Source organism: Talpa occidentalis, unplaced genomic scaffold (genome assembly GCF_014898055.3).
Source record: "Talpa occidentalis isolate TD23 unplaced genomic scaffold, MPIMG_talOcc4v2.1 talOcc4.13, whole genome shotgun sequence".
NCBI classification, from domain to species: Eukaryota; Metazoa; Chordata; class Mammalia; order Eulipotyphla; family Talpidae; genus Talpa; species Talpa occidentalis.
This window is the reverse complement of record NW_023601322.1, coordinates 40543-64126: the sequence shown is the minus strand read 5'-3', so window position 1 is coordinate 64126 and position 23584 is coordinate 40543. Positions and strand designations below refer to the sequence as shown.

General features: G+C 66.4%; 1 protein-coding gene across 1 annotated transcript; it reads right to left on the bottom strand.

The window, feature by feature from the left end:
* Nucleotides 1–808: 808 nt before the first annotated feature.
* On the bottom strand, nt 809–23322 carry PARD6G (par-6 family cell polarity regulator gamma). Its single transcript, XM_037508376.1, has 3 exons — nt 23198–23322; nt 14361–14583; nt 809–1578 (listed from the first exon to the last, which is right to left on the bottom strand). The coding sequence occupies exons 1-3, from the start codon at nt 23267–23269 to the stop codon at nt 809–811; spliced, it is 1065 nt and encodes a 354-aa protein (XP_037364273.1). The 5' UTR covers nt 23270–23322.
* Between the last annotated feature and the right edge of the window lie 262 nt (nt 23323–23584).

The window sequence follows — 23584 nt, the reverse complement described above, 5'->3', positions numbered from 1 at the left end:
GGCGGGACACACACAGCCGGGCGCGGGCGCCGCCCAGGGAAAGCCATTTCTGCCGGTAGCTGGTTCCCAAGAGGAGGACGCTCTCTTCCCACTGCAGGAGCCGCTCGGCTGGGGGTGCTGGCCCAGGCGCCCCAGCGTCTCCCCAAAGCAACCCAGAAAAATCTTACCTGCATTTCTACAAAAGCTTTATTTGGTCAAAGTTTAGTTCTCAAAGTATAAACATTTTCTCCTCCACGTTAGACTCAAAATACACTTGGTATAAAATTCAATTGGGTCAAATACGAATAAACCTTTAAAATTATGAAATCTGTAAATATTGCGAGGACATCACGGAGAAGTGACAATGCTTTTAATGTGCTAAAGTCATCAGGTTCCATAAGAATCGCTTAAAAGCAAGCACAGCAGGCCCTGGGTCTGGGGCTCCTCTGCGCCCCGCGGGGAGCCCGCCGCGGTGCCTCCAGGGAGACACCGGCTCTCACCGTCCCTCGGAGTCCCGAGTCGAGGGCCTCGCGCCCTGGGAGGCGGTTCTGGCCCCAGCGTGCGGGGTGCCGGGGAGGGGTCCCGGGGGCGCGCCCCCACCGCGCCGGGCCCCAGCACACGGTGCCCACCCGGGGCGCTTGCATAGGTCGAAGATGTGAGTTTGGCTACTTCAAAAAGCCACTTTAAAGCTTCATTGAAAGGCGAGGCCCGCCGGCCGTCGGACGCGCCGGACTTGGGGGCCGGATTCCGCCGCGCGGGCCGGCCGCCGCCAGTGGGGAGCAGGCGGCGGCGCCCCGACCGGCGAGGCGGCGCCTCCGCGGCCGGCGGGCTACAGGGTGACGGCGGGGCCGTGCTCCTCCACGCCGCCCGCGGGCAGCGCCAGGCTGTGCCGGGGGTCGGCGCGCAGGGAGCTCAGCAGCCGCTGGACGCAGCCCGAGTGCGCGGGCCCGGGCAGGCCGTTGAGCCCGGGGCCGGGCCGCGGCTCCAGCGCGCCCTCGAGCACCACGTCGGGCTCCTCGTCGCTCTCCATGTCGTCGGGCAGCAGCGCGGGCAGCAGCGCGGGCAGCGCGTGCGGCGCGGGCAGGCTCAGGCGGCCGGCGGCGGGGTCCGCGGGGCGGCCGGCGCGCGCGCGCACCACGTTGTTGCGCTGGTTGGCGGGCTTGACCGTGACGATGAGGTTGTGGCTGTTGGCGATCATCATGTCCGTGACCTGGTCCAGCGTCTTCCCCGCCACCTCGATGCCGTTCACCTCCAGCACCTCGTCGTCCACCGCCAGCAGCCCGGTGCTCTCGGCCAGCCCGCCGGGCACCATGCGCGAGATGAAGATGCCCGGCACCTTCTCCAGGCCCTGCGGCGCCACGCGCACGCTCGTGCCGTCGCGGATGTAGAAGCCCAGCGGCCGCTGGCAGCCGTGCCGGTACAGCCTCACGCGGCGGTGCGTCTCGGGCAGGATGTCCACGTCGATGATGGACGACACCGGCCGGAAGTCCCTCGGCAGCCCGATGTGCAGGTGGCGGCGGGGCGCCTCCTCCCGCAGCGCCAGGGCGCGCCGGCGCCGGGACAGCGAGCCCGCCGCGAAGCCGCCGCTCTCCGCCTCCTCTGCAAGGGAAAGAGCGAGTCAGGGGCTGCCCAGGCTGCCCAGCCCAGCCCCCAGCTCCGGCCCCCGCGCCGCGCCCTCCCTTCCCCCGGCAGGTGGGGGCAGGCGGCACCCAGCGGAGGGCGTCCAGCCACCTGCCGCCCGGATTGGCACAGACTGCAGGAAGGGCCCGGCCGGCGAGGAGTGCGGGAGAGCGGGCGCGCAGGGGGCGGCCTGCGGGGGCGCGCCACCCTCGCCCGGTTACCCCACATCCGGCACAGCAACCGAGACCCCGCATCTCTGACTCGCAGTGCGCACAGCGACCAGAGGAGACGCCGGGGTCCAGGGGCCGGGCGGCGGGAGGACTCCTGGTGGGGACTCACTGTGCTCACTCTGCAGGCAGCGAGGCCCAGCCCCGCCCACCCCATGGGTGGGTCCAAGGCCCAGCACCCCACCGGGGTGGGCGGCTGGCGGCAGGGGAGATGTCGCTGGGGTGACCTGCCCTGGTGCTTAGGCCACGGTGGCCCCGATGTCCAGCTAGCTTGCCCCAATTCAGGACAGAGCTTCGGGTTGCCTGCCGCCAGGGTGATGACCAAGGAGATGCCCGGGCCGGCCACCGCAGGGACATCATGGAGCTCACCTGCCCCTGCCAAGCCCCCCATGGCCCAGCCCCGGGTCCTGGCCAGCCCCACTCCACGCAGGGCAGAGTGGACGTCACTCTGTGGGACCAGAAACAAGAGGGGTCACAGAGCTGCTGCATTCCTCCCACCCTGGACACAGGCCAAAGCATGCAGAGCTGGGTATGCTGGCTTCAGGGTAAGAGAATTCTAGAAACAGAAATCTGCAAGCAGGGGTGGGGGTGGCACGGCACTGCAGCTCTGGGACTGGACAGCCATGTTCCCAAGGACCCACTGCCAGCGGCTCTCTGGGTCCGTCCAAGGACCCACCACCTGGCCCCGTCTCAGTGGACTGTCCCCCCATCAAAGACAGGCTTTGTCGGGCTGACTCCAGAGGCCCTGGAGACGCAACATTCTCTACGCCGCACATGTACAAACAGGAGTGGGCCATGGGTTATAGCATCCAAGCCCGGGCATGGTTATCCGGCCCCAAACTCTGTCCTGAAGACTCCAGGGCCGCCGGCCGGTGCCCCTTCTTCCCTCAGGGGACAGCCTTGCGGGGAGGCCCTGGGGGAGCTGGCACAGGCCCCAGGGGGACGGACGTGCTGGCCTCTGCCCACGGAGGCCCCATGGGTGGTGCAGCGGACCTCGCCCCTGTGGGCGGGCACCGTGGTGCTGCTTGTGTCCTGTCGTGTGAACCAGGGGCTGGGCATGGCTCACGTGCTCTGGGAAACCAGGACTTGGGCGTCGCCTGGAGACTTACGTTTCTGTGGAGTCTGGAACTGAACCCACTAAGTCCCTGCGGTGTCTGTGAACTGCCCCACGGACCCACGGACCCGATGAGTGTGCAGCGGCACCGGGGGCTGGCAGGCCCTGCCCTTCCTGCCTCTGGGGCCACTGGTGGGGGCCGAGGGCGTCCCAGCCCCTTCTGCTCCAGGCAAGGCAGCCACAGTGGACCCCACCGCGGTGGCCTGAGGTTACCTGCCACTTACCCCCAGAGGTCTGGGCCCCTCTGGGCAGAGGGGGAGCAAAGCATGCAGTTTCCTGTACTGGTGCAGGAGCCACAGGGCTGGGCACAGAGCCCTGGTGGGCACTTGCTGTCCTGTCCTCACGAGGGGTGCCCAGTCGCTGCTCAGCTTCTGGGATGCAAATCCTGCAGGCCGGGGCAGCACTGCCCTGTTCTGAGCTCAGCTCTGAGTTTGTTTCCGGTAACACCCAAGAAAAAGTTGATCTGCACGCTCGGGTGGCATATTTGGCCACTGTGTTCCAAGGACCAGCACAGAAGGGCACGGGGAGGGAGGACCCCCCACGCGTGGAGTCCCTTACAGAGTAGGGCCGCAAGGCAGGTCAGGGAGTGCTGCCAAGGCTGTGTGGGGGATGATGCGCCATCCCCAGAGAAACTGAGGCGGTTCTCTGTCTACAAGTGCAGAGACGCCAGTGCCAGCCCCTCCTGGTCCTCCCTGGGGGCTGTGGGGGGGCTCAGGCGCCTGCACTCCCTTGCCTCGCTCTGCCGGGAGGGGGCCGGGGCGGGAGGTGGGGGGCAGAGCGCGGGGCTGTGCCACCGCCTGCTGCGCCAGACCACAGAGACAGGAATTCAGCAAAGCCGTCATCGTGGTCTTTCTCCGTCCAAACCAGCCCTGACGGTTTCTATGCAACTTTTAAATAGAAAAAGAACGAAAAACACAAACAACCCCCAGGCCCAGCCGCCAGTCTAATGAGCTCCCAGGCCGGCTGGAGTGGGCGGCCCTGCGGCTGCCGCCTCCCTGCCTCGCCCTCCTGCCCCCGCAGCCCGGGGCTCACACCCCACCAGGGCCCAGTGGCCCCCCTCCCCCTCCCGCCCCCCTCCCCCCCACTCACGGTGAGCTCCCGCGGGCGGGGCTGGCGGGGGCTTGAGGGAGGCGCCCTCTCCCCCCAGGGCTGGTCCTGGGACCCGCAGGGGTCTCCAGGCGCCTGGGGCCTCCACCCCGCAGAGGCGCGCGCTGTGTTTACAGCATCCACAGTGGCCACCGGCGAGGACAGCTATAATCGAAACACCCAAAAATAACCGTGGGCAGCCCCCCACCGGCCTGGGGCTCGGCGGCGCCGCGCCCGCTCCTCTCCCAGGAGGGCGCAGGCCCGGGCCTCCCCGACTCCACCGCCGCCACGCGCCGCCTGGGCGGCAGCCGGGCCAGCGCGGGGCCCCTCCCCGGGCAGCCCGGGCCGGGCCGGGGCGCGAGCGCCGTCCCCCCGGTCTGAAAGGCCCCGCGCGGGCCGCCCCGGGAGGGCCACGGCCTCGGCCCAACGGCCTCGGCCCAGCCTCCGCGCCGCGCGGCCCGAGCTTCCACGGAGCCTCAGCCGCGGGGCGGGGCGGGGCGGCTCTCGGCTCCCTCCAGACGCACCCCGAGGGCCGGCGGGGCCACCCCGAGGCCCCGACACCGCCCGCGCCCGCGCCGGCCAGCGGCCCCCCAGTGGGCCCAGCCACGGGGCGCGGCGGGGGGACACGCTCCATGTCAGAGGCGCTGCGCTGCGCTGCGGGACCCCGGGGACTCGAGGGGACCCCGGATCAACGAGTCTGAGAAGGCGCCTCTGCAGTCACCGCGCTCCCAACCAGCCCGTCTGGGACCTGGCACAGCCCCCCGGGCCCCGCCCCGCCCCCCACGCCCCCCATGCCCCGCCCCCCACCCGGGCCCGCCCCCGCCCAGGCGCGCCCCCCGCACGCCGATCTCTGGGGGGAGGAATCACTGCTGAAGACCCCCCAGCACGGCCCCGGGGCGCCACGTGGACCCCAGAGCTGCTGCCACGGGGTGACGGGCAGGCCGTGCAGGCCCTGAACCCGGCGCGGCCTTCCGCGCGCTCTCGGCTGACCCGCTTGGCAACGCCGGAATCTCTCCAGGTGCTTCGCGGCTGAGAACGCCGGGCCTGAACACAAGCGAGGACACCTGGTCCCCTCCTCCCCGGCCAGAGCCTGGCCTGCACAGCTCCCGGCCGCGCGCATCGCCAGTCGCCCTGACCCCTCCACGGTGGCGACTCCTCGACCTGCTGACCCTGCTGACCACAGGATGGCCACCAGCAGGGGCTGGCGCAAGGACGGCTCTCCCGAGATGTCCGCTGGAGGCCTCGGGCCTGCCTGCTGCGGCCGGACAGGCCACGCGCACCCCCACGATGGGAGTGGGGCCTTTACCAGCAGCTGTGGACCCGTGGGCAGCACAAAACCAGCGCCCACTCTGGCCTGCGGGGCTGGGGCAGCTGGGAGCCAGGGGCCCGAAACTGCAGGGGCGCCAGCAGCTGGTCTGCATGGGTGGCTCAGCCTGGGTTTCCGAGACCAGGCAGGTGGGGCTTGTGTGAGCCGCTTTCCCACAGGAGAGGGTGGAAAGTAGAGATACGGGGCCAAAACAGGAAGACAAACCACTGTGAGAGGAAATCCAGCTTCTGCTGACGCTCTGGAAAGAAGGGCTCACGTGGAAAATCCTGTGTCTGGGCTCCAAACTGGGGCAGGTAAGTCATCACCACAGGCCTGGCGTATCCGGCCCGCTGACTGTGGGGTGTCCGGCCAGGTGGCTGCCTGCCCCAGCCCAGTTAAGGGGCCTCCATACCCTACTCCCTGGGCGCTAAACCAGCCCTCCCCAGGGGGTGCAGGCCGGAGGGGGCGCGGGTGGTGGGGCTCACGCACAGGGGCACAGGCAGGGAGGGCACAGGCAGGAGGAGGTATAGGCAGAGGGGGCGCATGCAGGGGGGGCGGGGCACAAGCAGAGGGGCGCAGAGGCTGGACAAATCTTGTCACATATTCACTGGGATTCTCTGGGATTTCTGTTTTGAAAGTTTGTTTCAAAGAGAAACCCTGTGATTTGGAAAGCCAGCCCCGACCCTGCCTCTGCGCCACCTGTGCTCCCAGCAAGCCAGAGGTCCTTGTGCTTCCAGGAGTGGGTGTCGCAGCCCAGGAGCTGTGACCAGGCCTTGCGCGTGAGCCCCTCCTGTACTGACTCGCTGGGCCACAGCGCTCCTCCACTGAGCGTGGAAAACACCAAGGGCTGTGGCCCGACCTGGGGCTGTCCAGGCCCGTGGGTGGTGCCCACCCAGACACAAGGGCCCACTGGCTACTGGTGGCTCCAGGGGCCAGAGCAAGTCCAGTTTGTAAGCCACACAAGGCTGGTCCTAGAGATGAAGTCAGGTGAAGAGCCAAGTCAGCCTTCACCCTGAGGCCCGGTGGGGAGGCTGCTGTGTCCACGGCTTGTCCAGGCCCCACGTTGACCAGCGGGAGCTGGAGGGAGGCAGGGGCAGTGATGACAGGCTGCCACATTCAAACAACCCATGTGTTCCCCGAAAGGACATGCAGAAAAGACAGAAATTCAATGCCTGTTGAGCTCATCTCTACGGCATGTATATAACCACCGCGTTTATGGAGAACTCTGCTCAACTAATCGTGTCCAAACCCAAAGGTCTGGAAGGGCCTCTGGTCGCGCGGGGTGGAGGGGTTTAATTCCATGTTGTTTGAATTTTCTCTTACAATTATGTCATAAACAGAAAAGGTTTTAAGCAAAGAAAGTTTTACAAAGAGTTTAAAGACACAGGATATGTCTGTGATGCCAGCTTTTTAACAAGCAAAAACGCCTCCTGTGAGCACAGCAGGCTGGCCCCGAGCGTGTGTGACCGGAACCCGGCTCCGCCGGGGCCTCTCACCATCTGTGCACAGGAGCCTGCAGGCCATGGCCAAAGGGCAGGGCCAGGGCCGGACACGGCCAGGCTGCCGGGGACAGCCTGCAGTGCCAGGCCTTCCTGGCTAGCCCAGATTCTTCTGGGTGGCTTTGGTGTTGTTTTCGTCCAACGAGCCGCATCAGCACATTCTCTGCACCCCACTCTGGGGAGGAAGCACGCTGTTCTCGGCTGCTCTCACGGCCCGTGGCCCGGTGGCTCTGCACTTTCTTTCAATGAAAAAAAGAAGGGAATTCTCCCAACACGCAAGCGTCCAGGAATCTGTGGTGACCACAGAAGCTGCACCTAATGCAAAGCCCTGGAGCAGAGGGCTGGCCCGGTCGCCCCTGTCCCTGTGACACGGGCCTCGAGCACACCAGCAGGGCTGCATTGACCTGTCCACGGCGCTCCAGAGCCCGGCAGCCCGCCACAGCGCACCCTACAGGGCAGGCAAATGCAGCTCAGGGCCAGACCCGCAGGTGCCCGCTGGGCAGACCCCAGCTTCAAGCCACACACCCCCGCGACTCAACTAGGAATCAAAGAGGCACGAGGACCAGAGTTTATGTGCCTGACCCTCAAGTTCTGCCATTTCGCAAGGATTTCATATGGCTTTGCTGGGGGGACACCCTAACTTCTTTCTGACAACTCATTCAAGGACAGTCAGAAGCTTCCCACCCCATCCAATCTTTGCAAACGCATCTATCTCATTCTAGGACCCAGGGAACGTGGGGCCACCAGGCGCCTTCCCAGCACACAGGCGCCATCATGGCCGCCCAGCAGCCGCCGTGCCTGTGCCTGTCGCCAGCAGCCTGGGGCCGGTAAGTGTGCTCAGACCCCGCAGAGCGATGGACGGATGTCCGGCTGGGTGCGCGCCCGAGTGCTGGCCAGGCCTCGGTGCAGGGGAGCAGGACCTGCTGTGGGGGCTGGTCTGCCGGGTGAGCGGCCAGAGTCAGGCCTGTACTTCCTGTTTACACTGCCGAGAACAGGGGCGCTGACCCCTGCAACGCCCAGCACCCCTCACCGGGGCCGCCCGCAGTGGGCAGGCAGGAGAGGCGGCCTGTGCACTGCAGACACTCAGCGTGCGCCTGGCCCCATAATGCCCATGCTCAGGGGGCATCCTCGGGGTGGCAAAGCAGTGGGGGGCAGGCACCGCAATGTCTGCTGCTCCCCAGGGCCTGTGGCCTGGATGGGCACTGGCACCCAGCAGGCGCCAGGGAAGGTGACCATGGCTCAGAGCCCCATGCTGGCCCCTGGGTCGCCAGAGTCACACTCTCACAGTGCAAAGTATAGGGACACAAAATCACTTTGAAGACAGTGATCAAAACCCTACAGTGCAGTCAGCATGATGGTGCTTGGTCAGCAACACAAAGCACTGCCCCGGCCCGGCCACCATTGCCCGGCGACGCCTGCCCACACCCCCATGCCCGGCCCCCAGGCCAGCGGCGTCCTGAGCCCTGGCTGGGTGGGAGCTGCCCGCAGGGCGGTTTCCCATCACAGGGAACAGATGACTTACAAGAGCTATTTTGAACAAATGAAAAGTCAACGTGGGCATCGTGTAATGGGTGGGGAGCTGTGGAAACAAGGCCTGGGAGAGCCCGGATGGATGGGCCAGGGCACAGCTCAGACATGGACTCTGACTGGAATCGCACTTTCATCTTCTCACAGTTTACAAAGAAATGCTGTTGATCCTTGAGCCAGGCAGATTTCGGGGCCCCGATCCCCTGAGTCAATAGCCCAGTGCCACTCTGGCCCGCCTTGGTGTCTGCAGGGGGTGGGCATCAGGACCCCTGGGGACACTCAAGGACCCTTAGTCCTCCATGGCCGCCCTGCACCCTGGTTCCCGCACCCGCAGGGCCCACGAGGGAGGACATCCACCACAAGTGGGCACAGGCAGGTCCAGCCCTCCCTGTCCCAGAGCCCAGAGCACCTGAGCTGCCACAGCTCGTCAGCAGGGTGGCAGCAGAGCACCGGGTCCTAGGGGAGCATCCGGGCCGCTGGCAAAAGGGGGCCTGTCCCCCAGATCCAGGGAGCCAGAGGCAGGGGAGGGGCTGCGCTGCCACCTCCATCACAGGCGGGAGGGCCACCCCATGGGGCATGGCCCACTATGTGCAGCCCCTCCTGGGGGCCTGGTTGGGGGAAGGGGCCGCTCTCCCTCATTCTCTCTCTCCCCACGCGGGAGCCTGGCATCAGGGATGAGGGCGCCCCATACGAGGCAGTGGGCATTGTGACCGCATGGGCCGGGGTCCGGGAGAGACCAAGAAGACCTGGCTCAGCCTACAGCGGGACCTCAGCACAGACACAAGCTGCAGGAGGCAGAAGAGCAAAGAGCGCATCAAATGACGAAACCCAGCAGACCCCAAGGGAAGGAGGAAACTGATTTTCAAAGCCAACATAGTATTATATTCAAATGTCTAGTGTTTAACAAAAATCAGAAGGCATATAAAGGAGGAAAGTGCAACCCATCAGAAAAAAATAATCCAATGGAATCTGTCCTTGAAAAAGATTCATGGCAGGCATACTAGACCAAGGTTAAAAACACCATCTTGAACATAATCAAAAATAAAGAAGATGTGGAAAAAGTTAAAAAATGACTTCTAAGCCGAGCAAGAATATCAACAAAGACAAGAAAATCCAGAAAGAAACGAAACGGAAACCAAGCAGTAAAGGACAGACTCCCACGAGTTTACTAAAAGGAGCCAAAGGCAGATCTGAAGGAGAGTAGGGACCTCAGGGCAGGGCAGTGGACACCGTCGAGGCTGAGGGAAGAAGGCACAGGATGGAGGAGAGCAAACAGATCCGGGCGCCCGGGCCAGCAGCCCAGCACACCCCACAGAGCCTGGGCAGGAGGGAGAGAGAGGCGCAGAGAGAAGCAGAGGGGGAGCTGGGGGCAGGTCCCCAGATGCAAGGGAAGACGACACACCCGGGGAGACCCAGGTTGCTGTGCAGCCCAAACACTGGCAGTCAGACTTCCAAACAACAAAGACAGATCTTAAGAGCAGCAGAAAGAGAGGAGCCATACACAAGGGACCCTTAAAATTATCATCTGCAGATTTCTCATCTTAAACTTTGGAGGACAATGTGTTGAAATTGCTAAAAGGAAAAACTGAAAACCAACAATCTTATATCCAGCAAAACTGTCCTTTGAAAGTGAGGGAGATATCAAGACACTCCCAAATAGATAAAAATTGAGGGGCTTTGTGACCATGTGCCTACAAGGAATGCTTCGTGGCAGCCAGTGGCAGAAAAGGACACGGGTGGCCGCTCCTGAGGCCACAGACCAGGTGCAGTGAGCGTGAAGCCGGGAAATGCTGCCTTCTCTGTGTTCTAAGAAATGAATACATGAAGAAAACACAACTTTTAAAGTGAAAGTAGCATTACTGTAACTTGATTTGTAAATCCAAATCTTGTTTTCCGCAAATTTAGAGGACTATTGCATTGAAAAGAACCATCAGTATGTTTTCGGCACCCTGTGGGGGAGGCGTGGCCCAGCCCAGCACCTGCACTCGCTGGGACGGAAGGGCAGGGGCTGTGTTAGACTCATCAGAGTCACAGCTTTAGGATGGGAAACGTTCCCATGGTAACCACGGGGAAAACAGCTGTAGAACAGATACAGAAGGAAATGAGAGAGAACATTTCATTATTGAAAAACTCAATAAACAGAAGAGAAGACAGGAATGCAGGGAGCGAGGAACAGCAGCTATATGGCATCTGGAAAACAAGTCGCACAGGGCAGAAGCGAGCACCTCCTTACCCGTAACTGCTTTAAATGTAAGAGAATTAAACTCTTCAATCAAAAGACAGAGACTGGCAGAATGGATAAAGATACATGACCCAATTTCGCTTCTTCTCAAAGAGACTTGGGTGAAAAGACACAAACAGGCTGGCAGTGAGGGGTGGGAGGCAGACCCCAGCCCAGGGGGTGGAGCTGTGCTGACAGACTTTATTTTTTTATTTTTCAAGATTTATTTATACAAGCACTGGGTACAGTCAGAAGCGCGGGAGGGTGAGAGAACCCACCAGAGCCAGAGCGGGGAGCAGAGCAGGCAGAAGGCCCGAAGGACACTGCTGAGGGGAGCAGCGGGCGGCAGGAGAGGTCTGCGCGCCATGCGGGACCCTCCTCTGGTGGCCGGGGAGCAGCCGGGGATCGAACCCGCGCCTCAGAGGCCGCGGGCAGCTTCGCAACCCAGCGCTGCGCCACCGGGGAGGCCCCGACAGATAGACTTTAAATAAAAGTTTCAACACAGCAAGAAGATGTAACAATTTTAAGCATTTATGCACCTAACACAATAAACACACAGGAAGCAAAAACCAGCAGAATCAAAGGGACAGACAGACATCCTGTAAGAGCCCGAGACTCCAGAGTCACACTCCTAGTGACAGACGACGCGACACGAGATGAGGAAATTGAGGACTTGACACAATAAACCAGCGAGACCCAGCAGATGCTCACGGAGTGCCCCGGCCAGGGACACGCGTCACCTCCGTTCTGGGACAGGCCGGGGTCGGGCCACGACCACGTTTCACAGCCAGAGGCTCCGAGGACACGTTACAAGGGGGACAGAAAACACGCAGATGAGAATAAAAGGCAAGGCATCCCAAAGCCACAGGGTGCTGCGGGCTCAGTCCCGAGGGGGCATTTGGACCCATAAGTGCTTACATTAACAGCAGGGACCGTCTTAACTGTGACCCAACTCGGTAACTGAAGGAGCTAAAAAAAGAACAAAGCCCAGAGCTAGTGGAAGGAAGCAACTCGTGTTTCGAGCAGAGATAAATGAAATAAGGAGAAAAACAACAAAGAAAATCAGTGAATCAAGGAAAGGCCATTCCTCAAAAGCACCATCAGAGTCGAGCGCTTGGGCTACAGGCGCCGGGGAGAAAGGGGGGACTCGGGCCACGGACCTCGGGCGCAGCGGGTGGCCCAGGCCTACACCAGGGGCCAGAGGGCCGGAGGGGCAGCCGGCGGGTGCCCACAGAGCAGGTGCCCGGGATGAAAGGGGGCGAGTCTAGAAGCACAGACCCTGCCAAGATGAAGGACAGAATCTGAACAGACCTAGAGCCAGTAAGAAGCGCAGAAGTACCCGACAGTCTGTCCACAGAGGAAAGTCGGGGGCCTGCGGGCTTCCCCAGGAGCCCCCCCGCACTCGGGCCGAGGCACCGCTCAGCGCAGCACCCGAAGAGGCAGAACACTGCGCCCCCTGCGCCCCGCGGGAGACGCTCGGCCGGGGCTCCCCAGGGCCCCGCAGAGGACCGGGCCGGAAAGCGCGCCCGACGAGCTGACCGCCCTCGCCGGGCAGGCCCGGAGCCACGGAAGGGCCCGCGGGGGCGCCCGGAAAGGCCGCCGGGGAGCCGGCTGGAAGGCGCGAGGACAGCGCGGGCGGGAGCTGGGGCCGCGCAGTGGGGCAGGGTCCCCACGGCCAGCCCGCCGGACCCCAGCGGCGGCGCGTCCTCCCCAACCCGCTGCCTTCCCCGAGGCTGCCGAGGGAAACCCCAAAAACAGCTCGCTGCGTGACCTCTCGGAATGAGCGCCCACAGAACTGAAGGCCCGGCTCAGAGAGGACAGAGCCCGGCCGGCCGGGCGAGGGGGGCAGGGCCACCCCGCGAGGGCGCAGGGAGGTCGGTCTGCGCGGGCTCCGGGCTCCCGGCCGGGCTCCAGGCCCCGCGCCGCCTGCGCGCCCCAGCCCGGCCCGGCCGCAGATGCCCAGCGCCCCGGGGCAGAGGCCGGCGGGGAGCCCCGGCCCGCGCAGAAGGGCCCCAACACAGACGGCACAGCCCCCCCCGTGGCCCCCGCCCCGCGGCCCCGCGCCCCCACCGTCGCCGGCTGGCAGGCAGGGCGGCGGGTCCAGCGCCGAGGGATGGCGGCAGAGAGGGCCACGGGCCGAGGCCCGAGGGCGGGGCGGCCCCGGGAGGCCGAGGCCCGCAAGGCGGGGGTCTGAGGGGTGCCAGAGCCCGCGCCAAGGTGGGGTCCGCGGCGCCCGCGCCCCCCGCCGCCCCCCGCCAAAACACGCGGCCAGAAGGGCTGCCCGGGAGCGCGGCCACCAGCAGCGGCCCGCCCCACCCTGGGGCTCCCGGGACCCCACCTCTGCTCAGGGCCCGCTCCCGGAGCCGCCGGGCCCAGCCCAGGGAGGACGCGCGGCAGCGCCCGCGCCTCGGCCGTGCTCGCGGGGCCCTGGGCCGGGGGTGGTCAGCGCTCGCGGGGCCCTGGGCCGGGGGTGGTCAGCGCTCGCGGGGCCCTCGGCCGGGGGTGGTCAGCGCTCGCGGGGCCCTGGGCCGGGGGTGGTCAGCGCTCGCGGGGCCCTGGGCCGGGGGTGGTCAGCGCTCGCGGGGCCCTCGGCCGGGGGTGGTCAGCGCTCGCGGGGCCCTGGGCCGGGGGTGGTCAGCGCTCGCGGGGCCCTGGGCCGGGGGTGGTCAGCGCTCGCGGGGCCCTCGGCCGGGGGTGGTCAGCGCTCGCGGGGCCCTCGGCCGGGGGTGGTCAGCGCTCGCGGGGCCCTGGGCCGGGGGTGGTCAGCGCTCGCGGGGCCCTGGGCCGGGGGTGGTCAGCGCTCGCGGGGCCCTCGGCCGGGGGTGGTCAGCGCTCGCGGGGCCCTGGGCCGGGGGTGGTCAGCGCTCGCGGGGCCCTGGGCCGGGGGTGGTCAGCGCTCGCGGGGCCCTGGGCCGGGGGTGGTCAGCGCTCGCGGGGCCCTCGGCCGGGGGTGGTCAGCGCTCGCGGGGCCCTGGGCCGGGGGTGGTCAGCGCTCGCGGGGCCCTGGGCCGGGGGTGGTCAGCGCTCGCGGGGCCCTCGGCCGGGGGTGGTCAGCGCTCGCGGGGCCCTCGGCCGGGGGTGGTCAGCGCTCGCGGGGCCCTGGGCCGGGGGTGGTCAGCGCTCGCGGGGCCCTGGGCCGGGGGTGGTCAGCGCTCGCGGGGCCCTGGGCCGGGGGTGGTCAGCGCTCGCGGGGCCCGCCGGTGGTCAGCGCTCGCGGGGCCCCGGGGGTGGTCAGCGCTCGCGGGGCCCTCAGCCGGCGGTGGTCAGCGCCGGGGCCCTCGGCCGGGGTGGTCAGCGGCGGGGGGCGGGGCGGGCAGCCGGGGACGCCGCGCGGACCCGCAGGGCCCTGGCTCGGGCCAGCACAGCCCCCGCGCGGGCTCCACGTCCCGCCCGCGAAGGCCGCCGCGGGGGGCGGGGGCGGGGGGCGGGGGCGGGGCGGGGACGGCGCCCGGACAGCCCGGCGCCCCGGACAGCCCGGCCGCCCCTCCTCCGGCCGCGGCTTCCGGTGGAAACACTGAGGGATCCGCGTCTCCGGAGCCTCGGAGTCAACGAGCGCGAGTGAAGGTGGGACAGGTGAAAATATTTAGATATTTTTAACCTTTTCTAAAAAATTTAACGTTGACCGAACTAGGTGGACCCGCCCTCACCCCGTCCCGGCGGAGCAGCGCTCGGGGCCGAGGGTCTGGCGAGCGGCCCCGAGCGAGGCCGCGGGCGGGAGGGGGAGCCGCCCCGCCCCGCCCCCGCCCCCCCCCCGCGCCCCCCGCGCCCCCCGCGCGCCTACCTCGCCTCTGGATGAAGACCCTGAGCAGGGGGCTGGCGCTGGACACGGCCTTGCAGAAGTTGTCGTCGTTGTTGATGGGCAGCAGGTCGCCGTGCACGTCCGCGTAGCCGATGGCCACGTCGGCGTTGGAGAGGCGGTGCGTGCGCACGACCAGCCGGTAGAAGTCCTCGAACTTCCCCGGCCTGTGGCGGTCCAGGGAGAACCTCCGGAATTCGGCCCCGAACTGCAGGCGAGAGGGGGGTCAGCGGCAGCCCAGGCGCCCTGGCCCCACCCCCCAGGTCCAGGGCCCGGCAGGCCCGGGAAAGGCACCACACCTGACACCGGGCAGGTGGCCCCGCGCGAGGAGGGACGCAGGGCAGGTGGCCCCCGCGTGCGAGGAGGGACGCCTGCCCAGGGCGAGCCCAGCTGGCCGGGGGAGGGCCAGCTGAGGTCCCCGGACCTCTCCCGAGGGCCCGGCCAGTCCCGCACCATTTGCAGCTGAAGGCTGCGTGGGAAGGGGCCGGGGTGGAAGAAAACTGGGAGGACGAGGGGCTGCTGGGAGACGCGGCAGGGAGCCTGGAGCCGGGCAGCACGGGCACCCCAGGGTAGGCCTCCCATCCGGGGCAGCCTCTGGCCTGAGCTGCAGGGAGCGGTCACCCTGGCTGGCTCAGCCTGATTTGCCAGGCAGGACAGTGTGAGTGTCAGTGCAGCCCGTGTGCGGGCAGCCAAGCTGCAGGCCAAAGCGTCCACGTCTGCAGAAAGTCATCGCGCTGTTGGGCGCCACGCAGTGAGCGGCTCCAACATCGGGGGCCAGGCCGGGCCCCTCGCAGGCCTCCCCACCCTCGCCCTGGGCGCGGGTGGCCTCATGTGGGCCTGGTGTGATCTTGGCAGATTCAGGCAGCCCGTGAATCTCCAGTTTTGCTGCATTTGCCACCAGCCTCACCTCCCAGCCCACACCCTGGACAGGCCAGCGCCGAGGAGGCTAGCTCGATGGGCTGCCCGTGCCGTAGCCGAACATGAGGAGCGTGTGGCAGGAGGGACCACAGAGGGGCTCGCTCTCTGTGTCTGTCCACATTGAAGGCCCTCAAGGTAGACACGGCGCGGTCCCCACGGGCCAGGCCGGCACTGGCTCACTGATGCGCAACGTGTCCCCCTTTGCTTCTCGGTTCTTCCAATAACGTCCCTCAGAACACCCCTCAGCATGTTGCTGTGAGTGGACCCGGCACTCCTGGCACAAAGCCGCCTCCGTGTTGGTGAGTGGTCAGCGCGGCCGCCAGACAAGCAAGACTGAGCATGACTGAGCCGCCCTTCGGGCTTCTTCCAGCACACACGACTCAGCATTTATCGTCATAACTGCCCTAAGTGCTCCTCCCTGCCCAGCCCTGGGCACCCTCAGTGACGCCCACGGCCCTGCATGAAGGCCCAGGGCTGCCGTCTGGGCTGGGCTCAGGGTCCCCGCTGACCCACATGTGGCAGGGCTGGGGCGGCCTTCCCTCCAGGGAGTGACCCCGCGGGGCGTCCACACGGTCGCACCGTGAAGAGAGCAGCTGTGGCCTGGCAGGCCCTCTGCAGGTCCGGCTGCTGCTGTCCTGTGTGGCTGAGGGTCGGGCGCAGCCCCGTTCCATGCTCCTGGGGCCGCGGCTGTGCGGCTCCACTCCCCGCGGAGCCTGCAGCGCCTGCCCGGACCCTGCCCAGCCTGGCCGGGGGACTTCTTTCGTTGTTGAGCTTCAGGCTGTCGCCACAACAGTCATTGCCCGTTGGACGGCGGGGACCTGCTCTTGGAAGCTGTGAGTTTGCGCAAAACCAGACATGACAAAGGGGACCAGAAAACAGGCTCTTCGCTAGGCTGTTGTCTTCGTGTCAGTGGGACCTGGGCAGTGTCGGGAGGGGCCTGCTGAGCGCCCGGGACTGTTGGCTGGCACGTGGCGCAGCCCTGCCCCGCTGTGGGCTCGTCGCAATGCATGGAGCTTCCTGTCCCTTTTTCCTTTTGTTCCTCTGCACCTGGCACCACAGCCGAGACACGGCCCAGCAAGGCCGAGCGTCCCCTGTGTTTTCCTCTAAGAGCCTCAGTTCCGGGTCGAGCTTGTTCAGAGGACACAGATCCGCTTTTGACGGTCTCCGTGCAGGTGTAGGTTTGGGTCCCTCTGTGACAAAAGTGCTGTTTTAGGAAGAGCCCCGTCGGGGGCGCCCACTCTGTGTTTCTGCTGAGCCCAAACAGCGTCTCTGCACGAGGGGCTGCCGGGCCGTCACCTCCGCTGCCCACCGGCTGAGCCGTGGGCACCTCTGGCAACTCAGGAGCTTTTCAGTTCTTTGCTTTGCTTTTGACAACATGGAAAGCTCCTGAACTGGTGAGCCAGCCAGCAGGGGCCACGCTGTGCCGACAGCCTGTCGGCTGCTCCCCTTGGGCCCAGCTGGGAGCGTGGCAAGCCGGGACCTCAGAACCAGGAGGCCCTGCGTGGAGGGAGGGGCGCATCCAGGCCCACCCTGCTGGCCCCGACCTGGCCCGCCACTGCTTTCCCGGCCCTGTCACTGTGCTCCACTTGTGACCTAATGGTTATCACCATCCAGCCTAGAAACTTTCACTGTAAAACCAGTTTCATGTTTATCAATTCATTTTAAACTGGGAAACACACAGAACATGAAGGCCACAGCCCTGGCCGTTGGCCGCCCAGGAGCCCCCCTCATAACGCACCGGCCTGTCCCGCGCACCCGGCCCCTCGCCTGCGGAGCCTGTGGCTCCATCACTGTGCCCACCCATGCCCGCTGCGCAGAGGGCACAGGGAATCCGGTGTGGATTGTAAGAGATTAGGGGTGAACCCTCTGCAGGAGCGTGACGGAAACACAAGCTCAAAGAGGAGAGGGACATCTGCAGGATTCTGAGGACCACGGAGGAGCCGGGGAGGCCTGTTTCGCATGCACGGCAGGCACAGCAAGGCGGGGAGCTGCGTGAGGTGGATGGAGGGAGCCTGGGCCCACGAGCCCTTTAGGAGTCCCTCCCATGCCAGGGGAGCAGCGGGGGCTCCTGCGGAGCTGGCTAGGAGAGTGGCCGGGCACACGGCTGCCTCCGGCCACGCAGAGGAAAAGCAGTGCCCGTGCGGACGCCCTGTGGGCCCGGCTGAGCCTGCAAGGAGGCTGCGCTGCTGCTGCAACTGCTGCGAAGAACAGGCACCCGAGCAACAGCCCCAGCGGAGGAGAAATGGCCGCCAAATGCGAGCTGACCGGAGTCGCAGGCGTGACCCGTGCAGCCCAGGCAGGGCCCAGAGCAGGCTGTGGGGGGCCTGGACCCTGCCACAGTCCAAGGCACCTTCTGGGGGCCCACAGGAAAGGGGCCAGGCAAGCCTGGGAGGAAGGAGCAAGAACAAGGCAAAGGCTGCCGCAGTCACCTCCCCATGGCCCCGTGGCCCTGGTGCACGTGCAAGGCCGAGAGCCAGCGCAGCTCTTCTCCGTCTCTCTGCTCCGTGCCTCCCCCAGCCTCCTTCCAGCTTTTGCTCCCCACTGCTCAGCCCAGCGCTCCTGGGGGCAGGGAGCCCTTCCAAAGACTCGGGCTGTGGCAGCAGGGCAGGGAGGTCCCCGAGGGGCTCAGCACATGGCCCTGCGGGGTGTCAGCCTCTGTCCCCGAGGGCACCTCCTGGTCGAGCCGCACCATCCCGCTCTGGCCTGCCCGTGTGTCCTTTGCTGCCAGACCTGAGCCCCAAGAGGAGAGACTGCATGGGGTCTGGAGCAGCTTCCTGAGAAGGTGGCTTCTCGCCAGGGTGCATTGAGCCATGCGGCAGCTGTGTCCAGGCCCGGGTGGCCACTACAGATGCCGGGCACTCCGGGGGCAGCCACCGCTGGGGCCAGCCTCCTGCCCACCACGGTGAGGCCGGCAGAGCCCCAGGGAGGAGCATCAACATAGTCCAGCTGCTTCTAGACGTAGCCAGGGGAGCGCGGCCGTCTCAGAGCAGCTGGGCAGGCCTGGCCAGTGCTGATGCCAGAGGACGGAGCGAGTCCTGGGGTCCAGGCACAGGGGCGGGTCTTTGGAGCGGGCGAGCGGCCAGACCGACTCCAAGGTGCCAGGGCCTGCGCATTCAGTGACACCAGGATACCTGGCAGGGCGCCCGCCGCCCGGCCCCACCCATCTGCTGGCCAGCCCCTACCACCACCAAGCCCTAAGCTTTTATGGTGGGGCCAGTAGCTGTCCGGCTTGCTCCATGCTCTGCTAGCATGCACTGGCCACTCAGTGAGCATAGGGATGGGCAGGTGTAGTCAGACTCGCAAGAAGGACGACTGGAGACGGACATGGCCCCACTGCCCCACGCGGGACAGACAGAACTTCTTCCCCTGAAGCACCAGACCTGACCTCCAGCTGCTGCTCCAAGCTCTAGACCCAGATGTCCGAGTGTCCGGCCCACGTTACTCAGGGATTGGACACCACACCTGGCTTCCAGGGCTCATCCAGGGACAGGAGCCGCCTCCTGGTCCACTAGGGCCCACAGCACGCACGGGAAGGAGCAAGGCCCCGGGCAGCTCCGCAGAGCTCCCTGGCATGCAGCTGTCTTGTTGATTTAATGTGAGCAGCGTCAGCCCTCTTGGTGGCGAGGGGTACAGAGCTGCTCTCTGCACGCCCAATGCATGTAGCGCTTGGCCGGGAATTATCTGCAGATGGGGGCAGTTAGACACATTTAAGAAATATTTCTGGGTGCAGCCTCTGCACAGAGGGAGCTCCAGCCGGGACTGTGGGTGCTCTCATGCCCAGGGCAGCCCGGAGGATGCCACAGGGTATGGCTGGGCTCAGAGGGTGCACTCCCTACACCCGGGCCCAGGACGGCAGGGGCCGCTGAAGGGAGCGGCCGTGAGCAGGCCCAGCAGCAAACAGCCCAGGGAGGGGCCAGTGCCAGCCCTGCAGCCTCCACCACCATCAGGGCTCTGTCACCTCATGCCTGCCCCGTCCACCTGGCTTCGAAAACACATGTGGCCAGCCTGGGCAGGGCAGCCGCGGCCCCTTCTCGCTGACTCTGGATGTGATCCCAAGCGGAGAGCTTCTGGTACCCGGCACCCAGGGCCCGCTGCCCCTCCCTTCCCCATATGCAGTGCCGGGGCCAGAAGGGAAGGCTGGAAGCCCTCAAGCTGGGGGGCTGAGGGGCCGCAGAGCAGGGCGGACTGAAATCTCCTTGCATGTAGCTCCCCAAATCAAGTCACCAAACCTGTTTGGACACAGACTTGCAGATGCACAAAACCGGAATCTGAAAGGGCGAGATGACGTGCAGGTGAGTCAAACGTGCCAGGCGGCTCCCAACCAGCCCACGGAGGCGGCCGGACAGCCTGGGTGGGGAGCAGCAGATGGAAGGCGCCGCAGCCAGATAAGATCAGGGCCAGAGGAAACAGGCGCCATCTGCGCGGGGGACACCCCTGTGGGCAAGCAGCTCTATCGCGCCCCAAAACCAGAACACAGACCAGGGGACGCAGCAGAAAGAAGCTAAAAATAGGCACACAAGTACCCAAATAAAAAGTTTGAATTCACTAATAAGTCAAGAATATAAATTAAAAAGAGGGGCCGGTGTTTCACTGATCTCATTGGGAAAGAGTAAGAAAGAGCCCACCCGCGCGGGCGGGAAGGAGGGGATGCAGCAGGCGCCACAGGAGGTGCTTTCTGCAAGAAAACTCGGGCACAGCAAAGCCTTAAAGCGGGCGCTTTGTCACTTGCAGGGTTTACCCCAAAGAAATGATGGCAGGAGTCTGAGTGACTGACAGAATGCGAGTCCTGTGGGGCCCCGGTGCGACGGCAGACAGATGACCTTTACATGGAGAGCGAGGGACGAAGTCGTCATTCACAGCACGTGTAGAAGAGCACTTGGAACTGACCAACATAGGGTGTTGGTTCAGTTGGTCTGGCTCACACACAGGTGGGGACACTGCAGTCGTTTTATTCTTTTTTTAAAGATTTACTTTATTTCTGCACACAAGAGCTGGGGTGCAGGCCAGAGATTCGGGGGTGAGAGGACTCCCCAGAGATAGGGTGGGGAACAGAACAGGCGGATCGACTGAAATACACTGCTGAGGGCAGCAGCGGGGAGACAGGCGAGATCTGCGGTGCCCTGTGGGTAGCTCCTTGGCAGGGGATGGAACTCGTGCTGCAGGGGCTGCTGATAGCTTCATAGTGCTGAGACTTAACCCCTGCGCCACCAGGGAGGTCCGGCTCTGCAGTCATTTTAAAGCCCTTTTTAAAGCCCTCACGGGTGAGGACACCAGAGCAGATGCTGGAGCTGAGAAGGGCAGGCTGCAGGCTGCACATCAGGGGACCCCATCCAAGATGTGGTGAGTGCATACACCCATGCGCCCGCACCCCTCACACCTGCACACCCTTGTACCCACGCACCCCACACCCGTGCACCCCACCCACACACCCACCACGCCCTCACCTGAACACCACTGTACTCACACACCCCGACCCATGGATACCCGCACCTGCACCGGCACGCACTTGTGCCCGTGCACACCCGCACGCAGCTGCACAGGCACCCGCGCGTGCACAGAGGGCTGGTCTCTGGAGAACTGTCCCCTTCGTGCCTGTTGTGGTTTCTAGAGACTCTAGAAGGACATAGATTTGTCTAGAATTCAGAAAAGCCCCAACATTATTTGACCAAAGCAACAAAAACATGATTAAGCCTTCGGTAGGGTCATTCCCCCTAAATCTGCAGGCAGGAGTCTGGGGGGGGGGGGGACGCAGCACTCGGTGGCCAGTGCCTGCGCAGGGCACAGAGGTTGCAGCAGTTGGGGCAGGAGGTGGCACAGGGTGGGCCCCAACAGCCAGAGCTTGCGGGCGGCTCACCAGGGCCAAGAGCAGGAAGGGCCCAGACCTGAGCGGGAGTCCTGGCCTCACTCTGCCCCACGCATGCCTCCCTCCAGGCCAGGGTGCTGTGGGGCAGAGCCCCCCGAGTGGGGCCACTGAGCGTGTGCTGGTGGTCAAAGGCCTTGTGCCATCTCCCCTCAGAGGCAGCCCCCCATGACCGCCTCGCAGAAGCCTTGCCAGCACTGGCCTTGCTGCCACCCCTCGGCTGGGCCTGATACATTGTCACCCGACTCCGAATGCGTCCACTGCGGGTCTCAAAGGCAGAGACAAACGTCAAAGGTCAGCAGGGAGAGGATGGGAAGTGACCCGTCAGCAGAACTGGGAAGTCAGAGGTCGGCGCTGGTGGGGAGGCAGCGAGGAGCCACAGGTGCTGAAGTAAAGCTTTGGGCAAGTGCAGGGCCCACGTGACTGGGCAGGCCCGCCAGGTCAGGCCCAGGTCCCCATGGCTCTGGGAACTGCCCAGCAGTTGGCTAATACCTGAGCTTCGGGGAGGGTCAGAGGCTGTGCGGGCCACCAACGTGAAGTGGCCTGCCTTGTCCGTCCAGGGTTCCCGGCAGGCCCCGCCTGGCCACTGCTGGGTCTGGGGCAGGGGCCGGCAGCTGCACAGACCAGAGAAGCAGGAGAGGGCCTGAAAGCTCCCACAGGTTTTAGGGCAGAACTGCTGCCCTCGAATCGCTCCCCACGTGGAAGCCCCGAGTACAGGCCAAAGAAAACCCCACTGTCAAGGTTGGCCTCCAGTGTGGTGGCCACAGCAACTGGAGTGAGACTCCCGAGGAGCTGCAACTATGGGGCCGGGAGGTGGCTGCACAGGGAAGAGCACGGGACCCTCCGTCTGCAGCGTCAGAAGGGCAGGGAGGGGCCGGCCAGCAGGGCCGGGATGGCGTGGCCTCTCCTCCATGCTCCCAGTTCAGCCACCCAGCCTGGGGCCCGTTCGCGGCCTCTGAACTTAAATCTTCACGGGGAGCAGGAGAAGGCGGGCGCCAGGGAGAAAGAGGAGGCTTTGCTGCGGCTCTGGGGCCTGCGCTGCGGCAGGACAAGCCAGGAGGCAGACCCCGGCCCCCTGGAGGCCACTGTGCGGGCACCTGTGGCCCTGGGGGCGGGCAGGCCCTGCGCGGCTGCCGGGACGGAGGTGCTGCCGCGGGCGGGGCGCTGTCCTTCCTGGCGGCGTCTGTGAAGCGACGGTCCGTCAAGGGGCAGGGGGTGCTTAACGCGCATCGCCTCCGTCCTCGGCGGGGACAGCGGCCTGAGCGCTGCTGCCCCGCGGCCGGCCGCTCCGGCACGAGGGCCCCAGGGGCGCCCTGGCGCAGGCTGCGATCTGAGGAGAAGTGAGGGGTGATGGCAAGACTGCGCCCCAAGGGGACAGAGATCCTGCCGCGCTCGGACCTGCCTCTGGCGAGGGGCCCCCTTCTTCCCAGGGACGCCCCCGGACCTGCACGGGAGGGCTGACCCCGACCGACCGGCGGCCCCGACACACTGGGCGGGGGCCCCGGAGCCCCCCGCAGCCCGCGCGCGCCCCAGGCCGCACGGTGGGGGGCGGAGGCCCGGGGCGGGAGCGGAGGCCGGGCGAGAGCCCCGGCTCCCCGGCAGCCGCCGAGCCCCCCCTGCGGAGCCGAGCCCCGCGCCCCTCTGCCCGCGGGGCCGCCCGGACGCGCAGACAAAGCGCCCGCCGCGAGGGCGCCGCCCCCGCGAGGGGCAGAAGCGCCAGCGCGCGGCCCGAGCCCGGCGCCCGGCAGGTCGGGGCACGCTCCGGGAGCGCGGGAGGCGCGGGAGGCGCGGGAGGGGCGGGAGGGGCGCCGGCCGGGCGCGCCGGGGCCGGCCTGGGCGGGGGCCGCGGCCGGCGGGGCTGGGTCGGGCGCCCCTCGGCCCCGAAGCCCGCGGCCCGGTCGCCCCGGAAACGCCGCCCCCCGCGGCCGGCGCGCCGAGCGCTCCCGCGCGTGGAACAAAGAGCCGCTCCGCGAGGGTCCCGCCCGCGGACCTGGGGCGCCCGGCCCGGCCCGCGCGGGCCCATTCATTCCCGCGGCGGCCTCACCTTGCTCTTGACTTCCACGGCGCCGCCGTCGCAGAAGCGCAGGCTCTGGGACTTGTGGAAGCTCCGGTTCATGGCTCCGGCCGGCCCGCCCGGCCCGGCCTCGCTCCGCGCTCGGGCTGCGGAGGACGTGGGGCGGCGCCGCCGCCGAGGCCCCCGGCCCGGCCCGGCCCGGCCCCGCTCGCCCGGCGCCGGCTGCTCCGAGAGACGCCCGCGCAGCGCCGGCCGCGCGCCTGGGGACTCGGGGGCCGCGCGAGGAGGGGGGACGCCGGCGCGCGCCGCCCCAGGACCCGCCCCTCGGCCCCAGGGCCCGCGCCCGCCCCGCCCCCGAGACCCGCCCCGCGCCCCGAGCCTCGCCCCGCGTCCGCGCCCGCGCCCGCCGCGCGCCCC

Coding starts and splice junctions, on each gene's coding strand:
- PARD6G (XM_037508376.1), bottom strand. CDS start 23,269: ATGAACCGGAGCTTCCACAAGTCCCAGAGCCTGCGCTTCTGCGACGGC. Junction 14,584..23,197: donor CCGTGGAAGTCAAGAGCAAG/GTGAGGCCGCCG, acceptor TCTCGCCTGCAG/TTCGGGGCCGAATTCCGGAG. Junction 1,579..14,360: donor GGTCTTCATCCAGAGGCGAG/GTAGGCGCGCGG, acceptor TTTCCCTTGCAG/AGGAGGCGGAGAGCGGCGGC.